We start from the raw sequence: 23233 nt of genomic DNA, 5'->3' as shown, positions 1-23233 counted from the left end.
CAATTAAATCCACAGATCTCCCTTGCAGCAGCAAAAATGGAGCTGGAGATAAGGGTGGGAATCATCAGGGAGTTGAAACTATGGAAGAGAAAGAGAGAATACAATAGAGTATAAAGTGGGAACAGAAAACAAAAAAATGAAGCTAAGGAACTGCAACATTAAAGGTGTAGGCAGAGGACAAAGAATCAGAGAAGGTGACAGAGGAAAAAGAGCTGGAAGTAGGAGGAGTCAAGGCAGACTCCAAGTCAAGGCAGAAGAATTCCTGGTCCGATACTGTATCCCGGAGAAGTCCAGTAGAACAAGAAACTGACAAGGGTCAATCAGATTTGGCAAAACTGATGGAGGAGCTAAGATCATGAGCAGAGGCAGAAGGAATAAACCTTCCATAAAAGGAGTGATGTTTCTTCTGTGGTTGGAAGGAGGACAAGGAGGACGGGTGTAGATGTAGACAAGTTTATAAAAGCGTTGGCAGAATTATTGCCTAATCACTCCTGAAACTATATGAAATAGAAGGTAAAGGCTTTTCCCAGAGTGACTGGGGCTGGGTCTTTAATCTCTTTAGACTCACAGGTCCTGAAATAAATCAATATGATGACAGCTACTGATGTAAATGGAAGGGGCCTTCCCTAACCTACCCACTGGCACCTACATCCAGACTCTGCCTTTTCTCTTACTTTCTGCTCCAAGCAAAGGCCAACCCTCCTACTGTCTACACAATTCTTTCTCACTCAACCACATGATTCTAGCAATTCTCTCTCTCCTAGGTAGTTCACATTAGCATAGAAAACATGCTGTTATTTCTTCTATTAAAACAAAAATCAAACCCAATTTGATCCTACTTCCCCTCTAGTTACTCCTCATCTCTCTCCACCCCCTTATAGCAAAACTTCTCAAGAGTTGTCTGTTCTTGTCTCATTTTTCTCCTGTTCCATATCAAACTCACTCCAATCAGACCTTCACTCCCACTGCTCAATTCAAACTGCTCTCATTAAGGTCACTCATTACCTCCCCATTCCTATATCCCATGGTCAATTCTCAGTGCTCATCTTATCCGACCTATGTATCAGCCTCTGTCACAACTGATCTGAAGACACGTTCTTTGTGTGGCTTGTTGGGCACAGTAGGGTCCTCCTCCCTCACTATGCACTCCTCCTTGGTCTCCTTTGCTGGTTGCTCCTCTGCTCTCTACCCTCTTAAGGTGAGTGTCCCGGTACTCAGACTTCCTCTCCTCCTCTGTTGACTTGCATTTTTATAGCTACCAAGTCTGCTATTTGTACTTCTGGGATACCCTGCTAGGCTGTTAGCAGTTACTTTGCAAAGCATGCTTCTCACTTCCTCCCTTTTTACAAAAATAAACAACAGTCCAGGTGAAGGTCTAAGGGTGGCTCAGTGCACTGTTCTTTGGTGTGGGCCCCCACCCAGAAATCCTCATAGCTTCTCTCCAGCTTCTAGTTCCAGGGGAGATGGGCCCGCAGGAAGACTGATCTTCACATGAGTAGGAGTGCTACTGCTACTCAAGATAAGAAATATCTTGATTATATAAGGCCTCTCCTTCAAAAGTCACTAGTATGCCCAGGCATGCATTATTTTCCTATTTTTATCCTCTGAGAGTATTGTGATTTTGGAAATAAGATCTAATAAAAAAATAATGAGGCCTCTTTCTCTATCAGAATTCTTTTTTAGCACCCACAGTTAATTATTAAGGCCCAGAAGTAAAAACTGCTATATTATCTTTCTAAGTGAGGAAATTAATAAAAAGTCATAGTTAAGATGCCTTTAAATGGGAGCTGTTTAAGAAGCATTAGATAAGATCTCGTAGCTTTTATGAGACTTTCTAGTCAAGTGTGCTTCAAATTCTTTTATCATTATTTCTTAATCCACACAACAGCTGAACACCCACATTGCTATTATGAAGTACACGCAGATTCTGTACTTACCTTGTATTTCGAAGTATCCCAGTTGTGGACTATGCGTGCGGGGATGAGGAAACTGTCGTCTACATGGCAGCTGCTGCAGTAATACCACCCACTGTAATTGCACACCTTGGCTTTCCCACTGGAAAGGCCTATGGATCGCTGGCATCCTGTCCAAGGCAAAAGGACGAGTCTATGATTAGTGTTGTACTTTTAACACCACAGAACAAGGTTACACAACCCTCAAACAAAAGTCCGCAACAGGAAAAAAAAGACCTTCAGAGAACACATGTATGGATGTGTCCTTCTCTTCCTAGCCCGATAGCCTCCACCCCCTCACCTCCTCAGGGGCTGCCATAGCCAGCACTTAACTGGTCCCGTCTCTGGTCTCTTCTGTGTCTTCTGCATACAGCTGGCAGAGATCAGCCTCTCCACAACCCCACCACGGGCACTTCACTTCTTCCTCATAAACCCTTATTCCCACCACCAGACATTCTGCTGGGGACTTCTCATAAAGGAGCTTATTTAACACGTACAACGTCTCCGTGAGATGGTTTTAGCCAAGTTAAGAATTTTGTCTGAAGTCACTGCACCAGTAAGAGGTGGAGTTTGGATTTGGCTCTAAGCCCGTCTGAGTTTAAAATGATTCTAAAAACTGGTATGTGGCCTTCCTTTACTTACATAGTCAATGAAAGAAATCTGTCCCCCAATTGGCCCCATATCACCTTTCCAACTACCTACTCCTACTACTCTCCAATGGGAATATAACCTCTTTATTGCAATCAGAGAACTCTCCTCACTATTCCCCAAATAAACAGTGTGCTCACTCCATCCTCCACACATTGGCGCATTATTACTTCTCCGTACACAACACCCTCTTCTGATTTCCACGTTGCCAAATCCTGCCCATTACTCAAGACCAGTGGCTGCCTGCAAGTCATTGCTAAGGCCCTTTTCATGTCCGAGGAAATCCATGATTCTGTGAGCACTGTTTTGGGACTCTCAGCGGAACTGGTAATAATCTCCGCCCCGTCACAAAGAAGCCATGCCTTTTCTTTAGGTAGGAGGAACTACCTTCTCTTGGTGAGTACAGAAATTCTATCGCAACCCAAAGGACAAAATCCTGGCAGCCCAGAACAGGTAATCATGATTATACAAACAGTAACATTATCCTGGCATTTCTAATCTACTGCTTTCATTTCAGAAATCCATTTCTGGATTCATGGCTGGATCAAGAACCGCACTGGTCAAAGAAATCTCACAGTAAGCCTATTTCATGATAAGGGCATAAAATGAATTAATCATCACTATCATCATCAGCCTCATCACCACTACCATCACTGTTGCACCTCCTTGCCATTCAAGGAGCTCCAAACAGTTTATTTAACAAACTGCTAACCCAAGAAAAAACTGATTCACATGAACTCCATGAATGAAAATATCACAAAACTCAAAGGACTTTCGTTTTCATCACAAATAAAATGGTATCAGTAATGGAGCAGTTTCACAGTGCATTCTCCAGGAAGAGAATTAGATCCTATTGCTTTCAAGACAAGAGGTACTAAAAGACAGTAAGTGTGTGCATCAGTATTATGCTTCAAAAGCTGCATACCGTTCCTTCCTGGAATGGTTATTTCTTTACTACTGAGTAGCAGCAAACTCAGAACAAGCTCCTGTTTTTCAGATGGGCTGAGCAAGGAGATGTGTGCGACAGATACAGACGAAGCGAACACACAAGCGGCCGCGGCTGCAGAGAGGAGGTGCCGTTGCAATGCCTGGGCTCTGGGCACTGGAATGCTCTTTGCTGCACTCACTGACCGCACTATTGCTCATCTGGCATTTAGCACATGCTTCCTGAAACTACTGTGCCTTTTTATGTGCTTGTCCAGCAAGAACCACACTATAAACTCCTCAGAGCAGTTTCTTATCCTCAGTACTTAACACAGAGCTTTACATGCAGCAGACCTTCAATAACTGTTTATGCAGAAAGGATGATTAACTGAATATTACCCGACACACATACACCTGCATTTAAAGAGATTTTAATTTCTCATAGCTCTTTTAGAACTGATCCCCCTAACCTGGGCACCTGCCTCTTAAAACAGCATTCTTTTGTTAGTAACCCCGTGAAAAATATGTTGCCCATTCTAAGAATTATACATCGCTCATGTGTTCATACATGGACTGTGGAGCAGAATTCAGTGGAACTTGACACATCCTAGACACTGGGATATTGCTGTTTCCAAAACCTCGCTGATGGTCAAATTGACTTAACACTGAAATGACAATGAATAAAACTCAATCTTTCCTAATGATTTAGAAAGTGATCATGGCCCTGCAGGAATTCCAGGTCATCACTATAGTTTAAACTCTCATCACAGAACACAGCAAAAATAAATTTGGGTCACTTTAGCTTTTTGTTTTTTTGAATTTTAGACGCAACTAACATTAGTAAGCATTTGCTGGGTATTTATATATGCTTTAGTGGGTACTACTGGGTTTATCAGTCTATACTTTTTAATGACTTTATTATAATTTTTTAGATGCAACGTACATAAGCAATATTAAAATACACAAATATGCATTTTAAGAAAGTACATGGTCTAAAAATGTGTACATCAACACAGGTCCAAAGCCTAACATGCTGGGGCTTCAACTACATGAGCTAAGTAAATGCGCTAAGCATTCTCACCACTGCGCACTAGTCTCGAGGCTCATCAAAGACAGAAGGGCTGAGAGAGTGGCTAGGGCTTACTCAGGTTTTAGGTTAGACAGAAGCAACAGCACAAAAACCCCTAGTTCCTGGGTGTCTTTACCTTCATACCTTATTTAGAACTATGCTCTCCTACTTTCTGTGCTGAAATCACCCCTAATGACCCAGAAGTAGGTCTGAACCTATCTGTGTGCTTAGGACTGTTTGGGATACATGGTGTACGGACAAGCACAGGTCCAGACTTAGAAAGCCAATTTTTGCCTAGGACAGACCGTGAACTTGCCCCATCAAACTCTTTAGGCCTGCTTTCTTCACTGTAAATAATGGGGTCAGCCTAAATCAGCGGTTTGCCAAATTCAGTGAGTGTCAGAATTTGACATGTTTGTCGCTCTTTGAGATATTTATGAAAAATGTAGACCCCGTCCCCACCCCAACTCCCACCCATAAGACTTTGAGTCTGTAGATCTGGATTAGGGCCCAGGAACCTCTATTTCTCCCCAACCAGCCAACTACCACCAGAGACCCTGGTGGGGAAAAGCTGAGGATGGCTCCCTGGTTTCTAGGTGGCTGCAAAGGTCCTTCCAAGCTTTAAAATTCCAATTCTATTCAAGTGCAGCGGGTGTGTAGCCCCTCAAATGAAAAGCTCATAATTCGTCACATTGTATACCCTCTAGGCTTCCAAAATCATCATTTCAGGTTCTTAGTCAATTTCTACAAATCCGCTACGTAGAAACAACCTGAGTTCATTTTACCAGTATTTTCCCACAGCATTCACTCTCTCCACTGAGAAGCATTTTACTTGGTTTAGAATTAAAACTTTTAATCTCCAAATCCAATGTAGTATTTGTTACTGAAAGAACAAAGGATGGTCAAGAAAGATTAGAGGCTAGTTGCCTAATACAGATTCATTTTCTAAAAAACACCACTCACCATTTACTTGAAGAAGGAAACACGTATATTTTTCAATTAACTGTAAGATTTCCTTCTTTAATATCATACTAGCAAATTATAGACTAAAAATGTCTGAAACAATTCCCCCTAAAGATATATGATCTGGATTTTACTTTATCATTGTGATGTTTTCAACAGGGCAAAAAATGTGTTTTCTTATTAACAACTATTAGAAAGACACATTTTTTGAAGGGTGCCAAAGCGGGACTCTGACAAGAGACATTATGGGGAGAAAAATAGATCTGCAAAGCAGAGACAAAAAATAATTAATTGAAATAACTAATTAGAGCTTATTTACATATTATATTTTTATGTACTTTCAAACAGACTTTTGAATAATGCTTCCAAATTAAGGGGTATTTGTAGTAGGGAACCCTCCACATATTGGATCAAAGCAAATACATTCTTCCCAGTCTCTTTTTGAAACTTTTCAGAGGGTGTTCAATTCATAGGAACAAAAAACTATCTCACAAGAGAACTCACTGGCCTTTTTTTTTTTATTGCTTCCCACCCCACTTCAAATCTTTAATGAACACATGCTCTGAAGAGCTTAGCTTCCCCTCTGGTACTCTTTTGGAAACAAATGTTACCATTTAACTGAAATCCTATTTGCTGCATGTAACAGTCCATTTCCCAAATGGCCTTTCACTAAAGAGGACCAAAAGAATCTGTTGCCGGGGGTTGAAGCAGAAATTTTGGCATAATTCTCCACAAAGGCACAATCTTTCTTCTTACAAGTGCACCTAGTTAGCTCAATTGGCTGCAATGTGGTGTTACTGAAGCCGAGATCTTGAGGAGAAGCCAATCACCTTCTCACTACTTCATGGCTACCAAATCAGCCCTGCTTCCCCTGACCAGCAGCTGGAAAATTCACCGGCATAAGAGAAAAATGACGCGAACTGTGGCTAGATCTAGGTGAATCTCCCTAAGGAAAGAACTCACCCAATGCTTCCTAAGTGTGGTCAGCCACACTACCTCCTTTACCTAATTTGGTAAAGTAAATTCAGTATTTTGTATTTGGAAGGTAGAAATGCTCTAAGGAAAAAAAAAGTAAATAAAAAGAAAGAAGAGAAGGGTTTTATAAAAAAGGGAGGAACAGAGGTAAGAGTGAGAGGATACATTTTCATTTTCTCTGTTAAAAGAGAAAAACAAAACTGGCACGGTGGAGGGAGAGGTGCCCATAGGAAGGGCAAAAGGACTGCCCTTGCCCCCCCTCACCCCTTCGGTCCAGTGCCCTGGTGTGGGACAATGACCTGTGCTAAGCACTTCGTAAAATGGGGCTTGAAGGCCTGGACTTTTATCCGAAGCTCTACGGACCAGATTTTCCAAAATGAAGGAAAACAGAAATGGGGGAGGGTGGTTTCAATGACTTGCTATTTTATAAGAATCAGCGGGAAAAAGGTCATACAGAACTCCGCTTTCCTAGCTTACAGTCTATAACTATTGACTGCTGATTGAAAATACAGATAGCACCCGGCAATCCCATGCATCTGTCTCTTGCTTCAACAGTGTTTGCATGAAACGGACCTGGGGACCTTCTTCCAACCTCCAACCAACCCCCAACCTCCTTCCCGGTTGCAACCTCTAAGACCATCTTTTCTTGGCCATCCTCTGCCTCTGGGACCAGCCAACACTGGTTTTTGTGGTTAGCTCCTTACTGCCCACCAACCTTGAGCTCCTAGATTCAACAGAATTATTCCACCAAAGTGGAGGCTGTTGTCAACTGCTGGGTTAACCTACATCTGCAGGCTTTCTACACCTACCTCTCTCTCTGGGCTTCTATTTTTTGCCGCAATGATGTGGCTCTGGAAGGCATGGGCCAGCTCTTCTGCCAGGTGACCCAGGGGAAGCATGAGGGTGCCCAGTGTCTCTTGAAGATGCAAAACCAGGGCAGAGGCTGCATCCTCTTCCAGAATATGCAAATGCCCTCCCAAGATGGTGAAGGAAAGCCTTGTATGCATGGATGCTGCCATGGCCCTGAAGAAGAACTGAACCAGGCCCTTTAGGATTGGCATGCCCCGGGTTCTGCCTGCACAGACCTCCATCTCTGTGACTTCCTGGAGAGCCATTTCCTAGATGAGGAGGTGAAACTCATCAAGAAGATGGCGACCACCTGACTAACTTCCGCAGGCTGGGCTGGACTAGTATCTCCTGTGAAGGCTCACCCTAAAGCAGGACTAGGAGCCTCTGGAGCCCAGTGGACTTTGAGGGGTTCCTCTGTATTCCCCAGGTGTCAGGGCATCTGCTCCCTGCGCAGCCACTAAGCAGTTTTTTAATACCCTGAAGCCCTCTCCCCAGCTGTGGACCAAACAGAAACAATAATGTTTTTACAGAAAAAAAAAAGAAAATATAAAGCCTGTCTATGCTGTATAAATGCTATAATGTTTGTTTAATCTTCATAGAATGTTGTTATTAAGATTATAAATCATATGAAATACATTAATAAATACCAAGTAGATTCCAACTCAAGTTGAGAAGCGTCAAAATTCATTGGTCTTTCAGGTAAACAATGACTGAGAGACTAAAGTCAATATTTAGTCAAAATTTATCTTGAAAGGCAATAAATCTTGATTTCTGCCAAGGCAAGTAAGTAAATATGTGCACTGTTCTAGAGATTCTGACTGCTTTTCTGTCTACTAAATAGCTACAGTGACTTAAAAGTATCCGTGACACAGATTCTCACTTCCAAAGACATGGTTTGGAAGATGTTGATGATAAGGTGCTTTAGTACCAGTATTATGGTAACAATGAAATGCTATTTCACCATCTAGTATATTTAAATCAGTCTAAACTCGGTATTTTTTTTTCATACTTGTTTTCTTCTTAATAGTCTATGACTAAATTTTCTCATTAACTTCTGTGCCTGTCTGCTCTTTACCCAAAGACTCTCAAGAAAACAGTATGCAATCTTAAATGGGAGTAATAAATAGATATTTAGGACTTTGAGGGGTTCCTCTGTATTCCCCAGGTGTCAGGGCATATTAGGTAATAGATAGATAGGTAAATGGATAAACAAATACTTACATAGTATGCCTGGCACAGTTATAAGTACTTTACATACACACACATTTATTTAATACTCATCAATTCTATAAGGTAGGTATTATCCCCATTTTACAGATGAAGAAACTGAGGCAGCGGGTGATAAAGTAATTCTGTCCATGGTTGTACAGTTAGAAAGAAGACAGAGCTTAATAGAAGTAGCTGATGTGGCACTTGATGAGAAACACTAATATATATATATATATGGGTGAATTTCCATGTAGCTGTCTCCTTGTGGAAAGTATTTAAAAAATGGTCTCTCTGTGTATGGCAATATGATAAGCACAGGAAATATAAATCAATTATACAAAAGAGCATAAGTTACTTTGTCAATGAATTAGCCTAGGACCTCACAGCATTAGCATCACGCTGAATATGAAGGGTGAGGGGGACAAGAGTACAAATCTGGAAGGTGGAAAGCAGAAGACAGTAAGAGATAAGCCAAGGAGGAAGCAATCACTCTAATTGTGGACACTGGGGAAGGCTGTGTAGGCATGGGTCCTTTGAACTGGGCCTTGAAAAAGAAGAGATTTTGGAAGACGACAGCTCAGAAAAATAGGGGCATGTTTGGAAAACGTTGATTATTCTAGATATCTGAAGCTCCCTGTAATGAGAGGGGTGTTAGGAAAAAAGAATTTGGAACCATAAACTGAAGCTAGAACGTAAGAATCCTGAATGCTTAGCGGGAAGAATCCTTACTAACCAATAAGATACAGAATGAGCTAGAGTTGTTTGAAGCAGAACAGGAATCTGAGCTTTGGAAAGATTAATTGGCAAGGAAAAAAAAAAACAAAAACAAAATGGAAGAGGAGAGGACCAGTCGATAAGTTATTGCACCAGTCTGGGCTTAAGTAGGCAGTGAGGTTGAGAGCGGAAGGGGAAAGAGAAAGGGATACTATGGAGATGAACTGCAAACATTTTGGTAACGGATTAATGTGGAAAGGATTGGGATTGTCAAAGATGCCCATGATGTTGTATGAGAAATCTATCAGTCAGAAGGGGCACGTGGTTTCAGGGAGAAAATGCTGTTTGTTTGGGGGCATTAAGACCAAAAGACAGAGTTCAAAAATTTTGAGCTACCAGATCTTCTGATTCCTATAGCTCAGCTGACTAATTCCCCTTTACTGTACAAATCAATTTGAATTTGATCTTCTGTTATATGACTGACTGCATCTGATGTATTTGATACTGAATAATGGCTGGTTGAGGGTTCTCTTTCTATAACCTAATATTTTTACCTAGAGCTACCCATTAAGACACTAAGGTCTCATTATAAACCATTAGCTGGTACGAAATAATCAACATGCATTTCCGTAGAAGACATTTATTTCTTTATAAAGAAGTGCATAAAGAAGTGAGTAGAAGCCAAGTGAGGAAGAGATGACATAGCGGGTAGGCCTTATTTCTTGACAGCACAGTGGTTCTCAACCAGGGGAGAGTTTTGTCCCAAACAGGGGCGTTTACAATATCTGGAGACATTTTTGGTTGTTATGAAAGAGTGAGGGGGGTAGCTACTGTCATCTAGTGGATAGAGGCCAGGGATGTTGTTAAACATCCCTCACTGCACAGGACAGCCCCCACAACAAAGAATTATCTGGCCCCAAATGTCAGGCTTGCCACTGTTGAGAAACCCTGTGACAGCACAAAGAGGGCAAAATAAGAGGTCTGAGTATGGACGCTACTTAATCACTTTTCTCTGCAAGTGACAGATACATGGTCTATCATGGGAAGGAGGAAAGCCCTCCCGCCAGCTCTACTTTCTTAGCTAAAAGAAATGATTCGTGCCACTATGTTAGTTTAGAGGCACCATCCAAGAGAGGTCTTACCCACACTGTACCACCATCTCCTATACTGGCCGGTGACGTCGGCTCTTTTCTTCATGAAGTTATCCTTCTGGTGAAACTCTTGTGACCAATAACTCTTACTTGGAAAACTGCAGAAAGGGAAAGGCCTGAGCTAACCTGATTATTTTAAACATGAAAGCGGCCGGTGGTGGGAATATTGTCCCTCTGTCACAGTCTACCTCCTGCTGCCAGTTGTCTCTTAAGCACGGGAGAAGCAGGATTCCCCATATTGTACCCCTGCAGCCCCAGAAAGGGAAGGCAGGTCAGCCTCACCATCCTTGTAACAAGGCAGATGCTGGGCTGGGCTACTTGGAACTTACACACTGAAAGCTTTGGAGGAAGCTGTCTTATTAAATCAAAGGTCTTGGGCACCTGGGTGGCTCAGTCGGTTAAGCATCTGCCTTCAGCTCAGATCATGATCCCAGAGTCCTGAGATAAAGTCCCGCATCGGGCTCCTTGCTCAGCGGGGAGTCTGCTTCTCCCTCTCCCTCTGCCCTTCCCCCCTGCTCATGCTCTTTCTCACAAATAAATAAACAAAATCTTAAAAAAAAAAAACCAATGGTCTTACTGGAATGTTCCTCTGAACCAGTGCCACGCCATATGAGAGAAGCCTGAGACAAAAGGAAAATTCAGTCATACTGATCCCATCTCTAAAATTTTATATTTTGTTCATCATGGATTTTTTGGCTTTTAAATAATATTACATTAAAAATATTATTTATCTCAATTACTGAGTGGTTGGGGGGGGGCATCCTCTTAAGTTGTATGCCCAAAGCAATTGCCTCACTCCCCCTACCCTAGTCCCCAGCCCTGTACTGAACCTTTTTTTCCTCAGAGTCTGCTGTGTACCACAACGATGTTCTTTCTGCAGTGATTCTCCCTGATCTTTAACATTATATTAAACGACCACTAACTCTCTTTTTGTGAGACAGCACTTTATAAAGAAGTGAGGAAAACCTGAGTGAGGAAGAGAAGACATAGTTGGTAGGCCTTGTTCCTTCACAGCACAGTGGTTCCACCTTTATTTCGGTGGCTTTGAAAGGTCAAAAACCTCTTACTGGCTTAGAAGTTAAGATTATCTTTATGGTTTCCCTGAGAAGCAAGTTGTCTTTCTTTAGTCTTTTTCTGGAACTGAGGTTTCCTTCCAGCTTGTATACAGCAGTCTCTGTGTACATCAGCCTCATCCAGCCGGTCGCTTCTGTGACAAACACTGTCCCACCAGGGTTGCTCCTCAGACTTCTCTTTCACGTCACTCCCCATTCTGAAGGCCTGCTCCTCTTTCCTTATATTTTTCATGAGTCTCATCCCTTTGAACTTTACAGTATCTTTACAACACAACCTTTCCTCTTCTTTGCTAAAACCTCCGAAAAAACCCTGACAGCATCTCTTAGAGTAATTTCTACCTGAGCTATTTTAGTAATGACAACAATTTGATAAAATTAAGGTCATGAGAGTGGATCCAAGTAGTACTAGGAACAGTCTCAAAGTGAAAGAGATCACTTTCATCAGCTTCCCTTAAACCCATGCTTGAATTTTTTCATTTTCACCCCAAACCAAATTCTTTATGTTCTAGAAGATTCAGGGACTGCCTTGGTGTACTCTCTTCCTTGACCCTTTTCCCTATGCCTTTTTTGGTCTTCTTACCAAGCTTTTCTGTCTCTCTAAAAGGACAGATTTGTGACCACCTCCAAAACTAACCTTTTAATTATATGTTTAGTATTTGAAGATAGGCTGCTTGTATCAGGATATTTAGAGCTAGAAGGCAAGACACAAAAGGACATCTACAAGCAGGAAAACTCCTATTCCCCGGTCCTCAAGTTGCCCTTTGAAAGGAATTCCCTAGAGTAGTATTCCCAGCGTCTCTCCCCTTTGCTTATCTGGCCTCCTCACAGATGGGAGATGTGAGGTATCGGACTGGTAAATTTAGAAGAACCCTGGCATGTTCAGTCCAGCCTTCAGGAAGCAGTTTTTCAGGGTGCCTGGGTGGCTCAGTCGTTGGGCGTCTGCCTTCGGCTCGAGTCATGATCCCAGGGATCGAGCCCTGCATCAGGCTCCCCACTCGGCGGGAAGCCTGCTTCTCCCTCTCCCACTCCCCCTGCTTGTGTTCCTGCTCTCACTATCTCTCTCTCTCGGTCAAATAAATAAATAAAATCTTAAAAAAAAAAGGAAGCAGATTTTCTGTCTGCCCTGGCAAGAAGACATGGCCTTTGGGATTCCAGCTGTGACCATGTGAATAAGTCTCTCTAATTTAAGGGTCCATTATATAATAATAAGTGTGATTGATACGCAATACATGCAATATTTTGATCTCCATCTTCCTGATCCCTGGGAGCAAAATGAAGAGGTAGGATACATTAACCCTGTAAGGCCCCTATCAGGATGATGGCTCAGACACAGCATCTACCAATGGGAGTAGGAAGGAAAAAGGAAGGCAATCAGGCGACACATGGCACTGGGTGACGGGATCATACAGGAAAGCTGGGCTCAGAGGCTTGCAAGGAAATCCTCTGCATCACCGGGCACTTTTCATTCAGTTAAAATTCTTCATCTTAACAATGGATGAGAAACATCATTTTTCCTAAAGGTTTCCCATCCAATATTAGGCCACAATAAGACTTCCACTCATCCAAGAACCTCTCCCATGTTTTCTGGGGAAAAAAAAATGCAGTGATGTACAATATTACTGCATTAAAATTTGGCACTTTTGGTTCAGGTGATATTTTGTAACATTTGAATTGCACAAAGTCAAGGCAGTTTAATCTTCCCTCAAGTTAGACTGTCGAAGATGCTGACCCGCAAGACTAAAAAGGTTGGCCCGAGGCTGTATAATAAATCAGTGACAGGGCTATAAACAGAAGACCAAGCTCTTCTGCTCCTAATGTATTACTTATCCCACTGAGTCTAGATGCTTCCCAGCCACCAAATCATGGGTATCTATTATTTTGTCTGGTCTCTAAAAGCCTGGGGGTTAAGAAGAATATCTTTATTGATAAGGATGGAGAAAGAAACCAAGCCATTCAAACTAAGTCTATCCTTTGTGTCAGAGGTACAGGCTTGGTGATTTGACAGGGAAATGATTTTCAATAAGGCTTTTGATTCAGCCCCACATGATTTACTTACTTCACTTAGCAAGATACAATCCTTGGTATATTGATACATACCTGGTCAGAATGTGATTTTCAGCACAGTGACTATACTCAACAACATTCTACTGTATACCTGAAAGTTTCTAAGAGAGTAGACCTTAAAAAGTCTCACCACACACACCCACAAAAGGTAACTATGTGAGGTGACAAATGTGTTAACTAACCTTATTGTGGTAATCACTTTTTGCAATATATATGTATATCATATTGCCAGGTTGTACAACTTAAATTTACATGTAATATGCCAATTATATCTCAAAAAAGCAGGGGGAGGGGTGATGAATAAGTCCTGGGGATCTAATGTACAGCATGGTGACTATAGTTAAAGAATACTATACTGTAGGGGCACCTGGGTGGCTCAGTCGGTTAAGCATCTGCCTTCAGCTCAGGTCATGATGCCAGGGTCCTGGAATCGAGTCCCACATCAGGCTCCTTGCTCAGCGGGGAGCCTACTTCTCCCTCTGCCTGCCGTTTCTCCTGCTTGTGTGCTCTCTCTCTCTGATAAATAAATAAACAAATCTTTAAAAAAAATACTGTATTGTATACTTGACAGTTGATAAGAAAGTAAATCTTAAATGTTCTCACAACAACAAAAAATTTTAATTATGTGAGGTGATGGATGTCTTTACTAACCTTAATTGTGGCAACCATTTTAAAATATATATCAAATCATCACAATGTAGACCATGAACTTACACATGTTATTTGTCAATTATATCTCAATAAAGCTGGGGGAAAGAAAAAAAGAATGTGATTTTCAATCTTTTGGAAATTCACACAAGCCTGCATGTCTTGGTTTTGGAATCCTAGTTCCCTTCAAAAGTGGTATGTAACACATACTACATTAGCTAAAGCTAATAAATGAAATTAATTTTGCTGGTCACCTTTATAGTATCTATTTAAAAAGAAACTCTCTATTCTAAGCCAGGATTTGAGAGTATATCTGGGTTAGAGAGTGGGATCACAAAGTCACTGGATGTGCACTCATCCCACCACCCTGAGCTGCAGCCCTCTGAGGGCTCTAGCCGGGCTGGACAGACCAGAGCCAGCCAGTTTCCTCGCTGCTTCTGAAGCTGCTTGGTCCCAGGAAGACCCGGGAAGATATCACTAGAAATCTCCCCTCCCGAGTAAGTGCATCAGTGCTGGAAGGCGCCCACTAGCAGCAGACTGGAAATGAGAGAACAAGGTACACAGGCCAAGGCCTCCTCCTTCTCTGAGGGGCAGCCACATGTATCACTTCTCCTCCTTTCATCCAGATCCTATTTTTGCTGTTCCGCACTGGTGTATAATAAAGAATTGTTTCATCTTTCTCCCTCATTCCTGGCAGGGAGTTTCTAAAACCCTTGGAATTTCCTGAGTGGATACAAGGGTCTTTATTATTCTTGAGCCCCTTGGATCACAACTGACTTTATGCTAATGAGGTGACTCATGGTGGGCCACCAAATAGCTTCGGATAGAGGGTGGTCACTAGAAAGGACCAACCACTTGATTAGAGGGTTTAGACTTTGAGCCAGCCTGACCTCTGGGGAAGGAATGGGGGCAGGGACGCCTGGGTGGCTCAGTCAGTTGAGCATCTGCCTTCAGCTCAGGTCATGATCCCAGGGTCCTGGGATCGAATCCTGCATTGGGCTCCTTGCTCAGCGGGGAGTCTGCTTCTCCCTCTGCCTGCCACTCCCCCTGCTTGTGCTCTCTCTGACAAAAAAATAAATAAAATCTTAAAATAAAAGGAGGGGAGATGGAGGCTGCAGACTGAGTTCAATCACAAGGTCAATAATTCAATCAAGCGTGCCTATATAATGAAACCCTAATAAAAACTCGGGACACTGAAACTCTGTGGAACTTCCTGGTTGATGAATACACTGATCCATCAATGTATTGGTGGGACAGTGTCATGCCCTGATTCCATAGGCAAAGAACACAGAAGCTCTGCATTTGGAACCCTCCCAGACCTTGCCTTCTGAGTCTCTTCATTTGGCTGTTCCTGATTTGTATCCTTTCTAATAAAACAGTAATTATGAGTATAGTGCTTTCTGCAGTAGTGAGTTGTTCCAGCAAATTATTAACCTGAGAGGGTTACCCCCAAATTTGTAGCTAGTCAGTCAAGAGTGCAGGTGGCCTGGGGACGCCCTGAACTTGTGGCTGGCACCTGCAGTTGGAGCAGTCTTGTGAGGGATCAAGCCTTTAACTCATGGGTTTGTGCTAACTGTGGGTAGTTAGTGCCAAAACTGAACTGCAGTACACCAGCTGGAGTTGAAACAATATGTGCACGTGAGAGGAAACTCTGATGGTACAGTGCCTAGAGTAGGGGTTTGCACCATGTGTTTGAGGAATCCTAGTCCTGCAAAGAGAAGGTCAACTAAGTTTGGAAATGTTGCATATTTATACCTCTTATCAGTATAATAAAGGCTCTAAAAGGTTACATAGTTAAAAAAATTTTTTTTCAAGTTTTATTTATTTAAGTAATCTCTACACCCAACGTGGGGCTCGAACTCATGACCCCAAGGTCAACAGTCACACGTTCTTCTGACTGAGCCAGCCAGGCACCCCGCATAGTCAAAAATTTTTTTTAAGTTCCTGGAAACCTTCAAGATCATAACTGGCTTTCCAAAAGGGTAAGTTTTGGGTCCATCATTTCTTAATATTATTAAACAACCTAGATGACTAAGTAGAGAACATGTTAATTATATCTGCAGATGACTCCAACCTAGGATTTCTAGAAAAGATAGTGGGAGGGGAGGGAGGTCTCACACAGAGGATGATTAGAACTATTTAGTGCACACTACCGTGCACCAGATGCAGAGCTAGGGAGACAGCAATGAACAAGACAACACATGCCAACAGAGCATTTGCAGTCAAGTGGAGGAGACACGTATTAAATAAACAATTACCCAAATGACACTATAATGTCAATTATGACAAGTGCTAGAGTAAGAGGTACTAAACCAGCATTACAGAGGAGAGCACTAAATGGGTCCTAAGTCAGTCTGGGGGGTTGGTTGGAGAAGGTGTTCTTGAGAAAGTGATGTTGAAGTAGTGACCTGAAGAAAGAGCTGGGGGTAGGGGAGATGGTGGCAATATACCAGGGAGAGGCAAGTGCACGTGCGAAGGCTCTGAGGGGGAAGGAAATGGTGTGTTTGAGGAACAGAGTGAAGTCATCGTGGCCGGCACTTGGTGTGTGGGAGGAAGCGACAAGAAGAGTTAAAGGTGGGGCGCCTGGATGGCTCATCATTAAGCGTCTGCCTTCGGCTCAGGTCACGATCCCAGGGTCCTGGGATCGAGCCCCGCATTGGGCTTCCTGCTCGGAGGGGAGCCTGGGCTGAGCAGGGAGCCTGCTTCTCCCTCTCCCACTCCCCCTGCTTGTGTTCCCTCTCTTGCTGTGTCTCTCTCTGTCAAATAAATAAATAAAATCTTAAAAAAAAAAAAAAAGAGTTGAAGGTGAGGCGGTGGGCAGGAGTCAAATCATGCGGGGTCATTTTAGGGATCCTGGTCTTCATGCCAAAAGATGTGCAAAGCCACTGAAGGACTTTAGAGAGGTCTACCAGGGTCAATCTGCATTTTAATAAGATCACATTCACTACGGTCAAGACAAGGTTGGGAAAGGTTAGAATGGAAGCAAGAAGACTGGTTGGGAGGTCACTGTGGTTGTCTAGGTGAAAGACGACTCTGCTGGTAGCAAAGAAATGAGGGAGGTAAAGGCTATCTCAAAATCCAAATACTAAATAGGCTCATCAAGTATAAAATAGAAACTAGGCATAACATTAGGATGTACTAAAAAGGAGGCCAGAATGTGAGTAAAAGACTTGAACTAATCTCTTTCTTCATTCATATTCATCACCAGATAGAACCCTATTAGAACACCATGGTAGTTTCCAGAATGTAAGAAAGACATGGAAACCTAGAGATTATCAGCAGATTGATACCTCAATGGTTAAAATGTTGGACATATGGAGAAGAAACAGTTAAAAGAAATGTGCTTACATAACCTAGAGAAAACTGAAGTCTGGCTTGATTCATTCGCTAAGAACATTCTATGTGTTAGAGCAGTGGTTTCTCAAACTTTGTATGCATGCAAATCAACTGGAAAGTCTGTTAAAATCTCCAGACCCAATCCCAGAGATCCTGACTTCAACAGGTCTAGGGAAGTGTCCAGCCATGTCTCCTCTCACCACTCTCCTGATTCTGATTAAAATGGTGCTCTGATCACTCTGAGAAGTGCTGGAGTCCTGCCTTCAAAAAAGTTAGACACACATCATAGGACCATGACAGGAGCCCAGGAGACTGGAAGGGGGGTGGGGTCATGCAGGAAGAATGTTCAATTCTACCTGGAGGATTAGAGTAGGGTAGGGGTAGGATAGTCAAGGAAGGCTTGTAAAGAAGCCTTTAAGAGTATAAAGGCTTTTTCACTACCAAAAGTCTTCAACAAAGCATTATACAAAACTGTACCCAGAACACTGCCTGTCACCCCTGATCTCGAGGCTCACTGCTTTGCAGGCCTGCTCCGTTTTGCATCTGAAACATGGAAAGGAGTTTTATGCTCTTCGTTTCTTATTAATGTGATTTAATTAAAACATTTTCTGTGTTAACATATTTCAAGATATAAGGACCTGCATAAGCAATATGTTGTACATCTGAAACTAATATATATAACATTGTATGTCAGCTATACTTCAATTAAAAACAAAACAAAACCTGCATATAGTCATATTTTCTACCGCTAAAATTAACTTTTCATTTACCCCCACACCTCAATTTCTGGAACTGTATGTGGCCCATGTTTGTTGAATGAATGAATGATTAGATGAAAATAATATTGCAAGAAATAAGTTGGTATTACTCTATTACTAAATTTCCTTATCTAGGGATGCATTTACTCATTTCACTTACGTATGTTTCTGCTTTTAGGCAGTATAATGAATTTTAGAAAACCTCTCAAGTAGCTCTTATGTTTAGAGGAGTCCAAGAAAAGCTTAGTTTTTCCAGCAACTTAGCTAGAAATTAAGAATACTGACCTACCCCTAGGTAGGATATCCCCAGCCTATCCTAAAACCATACTTAGACCAATCTCTGTCCTAATGCAAGGTCAGTAAATAGAAACTATTAACTCAATGCAGAGTCCAATAGTACATTAACACTTACTTTAGAAGTTTAGCTGGAAATGAACACATGATGAGAACAATGTTAACCATAAAGGAAGCTACAAAAAGGGACAAGAACTTTCCAGACCAAAGTATAGCAACAAAGACTGGGAGAAATGAACAGCTTTTTTTAAAAAAAAAAGATAGCACAGCTATGGCCTATGAAGTTCAGGAAGGTCTATCAAAAGATCCATATCTTCTGAAATTCAAAATGATTTTATTCTTCTGAAACATATCAAAGACCAACATGTGACTTCTATGATGAGATACCAGGAATAAATCAAAAAGCAAATTTATAACCTATAAAATCAAACAGCCTACTTATATAAAGTTATCAAATCTCTCTGAATTTTAGAATGTGAAATAGTTCAAAACCCAAATCTTCTTCCATAGTCATTTTACCACTTCAGTGTGTATTCAGATTCTTAATGTACATTTATTTTTATTTAAAATCATTTCCTGGACTGAAACATTTAGACTGCAAAAAAGGGTAAAAAGCAAATTTATCCAATGATAAACATCAGAATCAGGAAAAAGGTACCCATCTCCTGTCTTCTTAGTCAAGTGGTATTTCTACTGGTTTAAAATATCTTCCTCAAAGGAAAAAGGTATTGCTTATTAAATGAGGTTTAAATGAAGGGACCACATTAATCTAATTTTCTCTAATCTTCTATAGACATTCAAAGAACCACAGAATGAGAGATAAAAGGGACCATATAGAGCAAGGCCATTCCCTCTAAAATATCCCAGACAGATCGAAGTGTTGGAAGGAAATTCAAAGACCTTTGAGTTCAACTGTGTGCTATAATTACTCATTTGTCTGGCCTCCAATTTTCAATTTCTGTGAGGGCAAATAATGGGATTATTCTGTTCACTATGCATCAAGCATAGTGCTTAGAACATAGTAGGGCTTCCACAAGCAGAAGGGCCGAGTTAATGAATCTCTTCATCTTGCAGATGAGAAAACTGTATCTCAGACAAGTTAAGTGTCTTGCCTTGAGGTCACGATTCCAGTTCTTCCAGTCTCATTGGCCAGGGCTCTGGACACTCTACTGATTTTCACCCACGGCCATCAAATCCTAAATAAAGGACATCCATTCCAATCTGGAAATATCTGTTCCCTTGGTCTGGTGGAGTTACCCAGAGAAGTCTATTTTCTCTTCTTAGTGGCAGCCTTCAAAAATATGGGGACAACACTTGTGTCCTTCCTATTCTAGGTGACACGTGCATGGCATGGTTCACTATCCTATCACATGTCAATAAATGTAGTTGTTTGTTCCTCAAGAGCAACTGCTGTAAATGGAATTTCCAGATGTGATCTGGCCAGGGCAGAACACAATGAGGATATAATCTCTTCTTTCTGGACTTGTTTCATGAATGCTTTTGAAGTAAACACAGCAGCATAGATTCTGGTTTCGCACTGCTTCATTTGTACACCCACATGAGCTGCTAGATCAAGTATCCTGTGCCTTCCATTTTTGCAGTTAATTTTCCAAATATAAGCATGTGACTATCTATTTATCCCTGCTAAAGTCACATCTCGTTTGGTCCATTCCTCTAGCTTATGTTTCAGAATCTGGATTCTGTCATTTAACATATTAGTTGCCTAACCCAGTTTTGTGCGAGTTGCGAATTTGATTAAGTATGCCTATGTTATCTTTATCCAGGTAATTATCATCTTATGTAGACAAATAATAAAAGGAGCTAATCCTTTTTTTAAAAAGATTTTATTCATTTATTTGAGAGAGAGAGAGAGAGCACAAGAGGGGGGAGGGTCAGAGGGAGAAGCAGGCTCCCCACTGAGCAGGGAGCCCGATGCAGGACTACATCCTGGGACTCCAGGATCATGACCTGAGCTGAAGGCAAGTTGCTTAACCGACTGAGCCACCCAGGTGCCCCAAAGGAGCTAATCCTTATATGCACTTACTATGTGCCAGGCACTGTCCCAAGCCCTTTTACCTCATTTTATTCTCACTACAAACTTATGAGGTGGATGTGATTATTTTCTCACATCAGAGGTTAAAAAATGGAGATGCAGAAATGTTAAGTAAGTACGCAGGGTCACATGGTGAGTAGCAATCTGGAACCCCAATCTGATTCCAGAGTCCTTGATCTTAACTACTAAATGATGCTCATTCTTATTATTCTCATGTACCTTTGCCAACAACACTCTAGGCTGATAGGGATCCATTAGTCAACAATCCTTGTGCAAAGCTGCCAATCATTCACAAAATGACAGAACTATAATCTCTGAAAACCCATGCTTCTCTGTCTTCAGGACTTTGCCAAATACTTTTCTTTTTTTCTTTTAATTTTTTTTTAAAAGAACAAGCCTTTTGATTTTTTTATTACTCAAAAAAGCTTCCTTTCTAAATTCAGCTTTCTAACTCTGTCCTTGTGCCTTCAACAATTTCACAATTTTCTGCTCCGCAATAAGGAAAGCATGCTTGATCCTGTCATGAACACACTTAGCACACATGGAACCACCGTAGGCCCTGCTGACGTGTTTTTTCATTTTAGAAAACCTCGTAAGAACTGTACAGCACAAACTTCTCAAAGTCACCCTGGGCACACACCACATGTGGAATTTGGTGCTTTCCCAACCTTCTTGGTATAAAGCTAAATGACTCTATTACCGGGGGTTTGGGCCAGCCTCATTGTGTTAGAGGCTGTATTATATATGTCAAATTCTGGACCACTCTGAATACCTATGGATGCCGGCCGGCCCCAGAAGAGGAAAGAAAAAAAAAGCCCAGATAATTTTCTGAACATTAAGTGCCGTATGGCGTGGACCTGACCTGTCTAGTAATCCCTCATTTTCCTTTGTGCATCCTCAATCAGACTATAAAGTCCAGGGGGTCCAGACTATATCTATGTTTCTCTTCTATCTCCCATAGCACCAACTACACAATGAGTACCCAACAGAAATTCAAGTTTTATCTTTGACAGATGGGTAGTAAAAGCCAAGGAGATTTCCCCGAGTTTAATTCTATAGGAAATCTCAGGATGAAGTTTGAAATGGAGAAGTGGGAAGAGACACTACTTTAGCTCTTTAGCTATCAAATTCTCTACAACAGGGATTCTCTAGCATAAGCAGAGAGGGGATGTACTGGTCTCCAAGCCAGTGGCCACGACAGCCTAGCCCCTTACCTCCCAGTCGCATTCTCCTGTTCATCCCCTTCAGATCCCCATATCCTCTTGGAGGGGATTCTATAAATCTTTGAAGAGCACAGCCCACATATTACTCCTAATTGCATATCCCAAGGTGCCTGGCAGAGCATGTGTGTAGCACACATGAAGGGCTTAATAAAGGCTTGTAGAAAAGAACCCTCCACCAAAACTCCATTTAAAGATTTTACTATCAACAACCCCTCCATGGTCATATTCAAGGTTGGGGAAATAAAACTTAGCCTGCAGGACGGACACACACACACACACACACAGACACACACAGACACAGACAGACAGACAGACAGACAGACACACACACACACACAGACACACACACACACACACACACACGAGATTTCTCCTCTGGGAGACAACAACCCAATACACTAAGAAACAAAATGATAGATAATACAAGGTAAGAAGGCAACAACAAACTAAAATATTCTCTTCTATCCAAGCTGTTTATATGTTTTGAGGGGAATATCTAAGTTTTTCTTTATTGTCTTATTCTCCTCCAATTGGCTATCTGCCTATTCCTTAACTCAAATAAATCTTCACCTTACTATCATTCCTAGCAAGTGGAAGACATATTTGAAAATAGTACTAAAGATAGGAATTTGAGATATCAAGGAAAGTCAATTGTTTTTATTTCTGTCTCTATTTTCCTTAGCAGATATTGTACTTTGGCTACTAGAGGATCCCCTAATTTTTCACATGAGAATCAAAACAGATTTTGGCTATGCTAGAAGTCCCCCCCCCCCGCCCCCAACCAAGAGCATAACATACAACTTCCCTTTTTGGCACTTAAAAAAACCTACATATCTTTCTTTACCTACACTCATATGCATAGTCAGCTCCCAAATTCAATTTCTCTTTTTCTTTTTTTAAAATTTTATTTGATTATATTATGTTAATCACCATACATTACATCATTAGTTTTTGATGTAGTGTTCCATGATTCATTGTTTGCTCCAGTGCTCCATTTAATACATGCCCTCTTTAATACCCATCACCGGGCTAACCCATCCTCCCAACCCCCCCACCCCCTCTAGAACCCCCAGTTTGTTTCTCAGAGTCCATAGTCTCTCATGGTTCATCTTCAACCGGAGGGGGAGATGAATCAATTTCTCTTTTTCTTAAGAATTGCTATTCTGTATGATTTACTTTGAGGCCAATAAGTAACTATGCCCAACTTAGAAATACTGCTTACTTCCAGACTGGCAACTATTTAATGAATAATTAACCACTCCACACTTTCTATCAGGGATGCTTGTATTACCAGGGTAAAGGTATCCTTTATGTCTAAACGATGTCATAA

The 23233-nt window shown here is 41.6% G+C and overlaps 1 protein-coding gene across 2 annotated transcripts in view; it reads right to left on the bottom strand.

The window, feature by feature from the left end:
• Positions 1-23233, bottom strand: part of PLEKHM3 (pleckstrin homology domain containing M3) — a 179754-nt gene that overhangs the window by 111152 nt on the left and 45369 nt on the right. For both annotated transcript variants that reach the window (XM_032403533.1, XM_032403536.1), the window contains exon 4: positions 1938-2083. In XM_032403533.1, coding sequence (XP_032259424.1) covers positions 1938-2083 — 146 coding nt within the window. The remainder of the gene's footprint in view (positions 1-1937; positions 2084-23233) is intronic.

The sequence above is a fragment of the Phoca vitulina genome, unplaced genomic scaffold, assembly GCF_004348235.1.
Source record: "Phoca vitulina isolate PV1807 unplaced genomic scaffold, GSC_HSeal_1.0 scaffold1, whole genome shotgun sequence".
Lineage (NCBI taxonomy): Eukaryota > Metazoa > Chordata > Mammalia > Carnivora > Phocidae > Phoca > Phoca vitulina.
The sequence above is the reverse complement of the archived record's forward strand: the minus strand, read 5'-3'. Positions and strand labels throughout refer to the sequence as shown.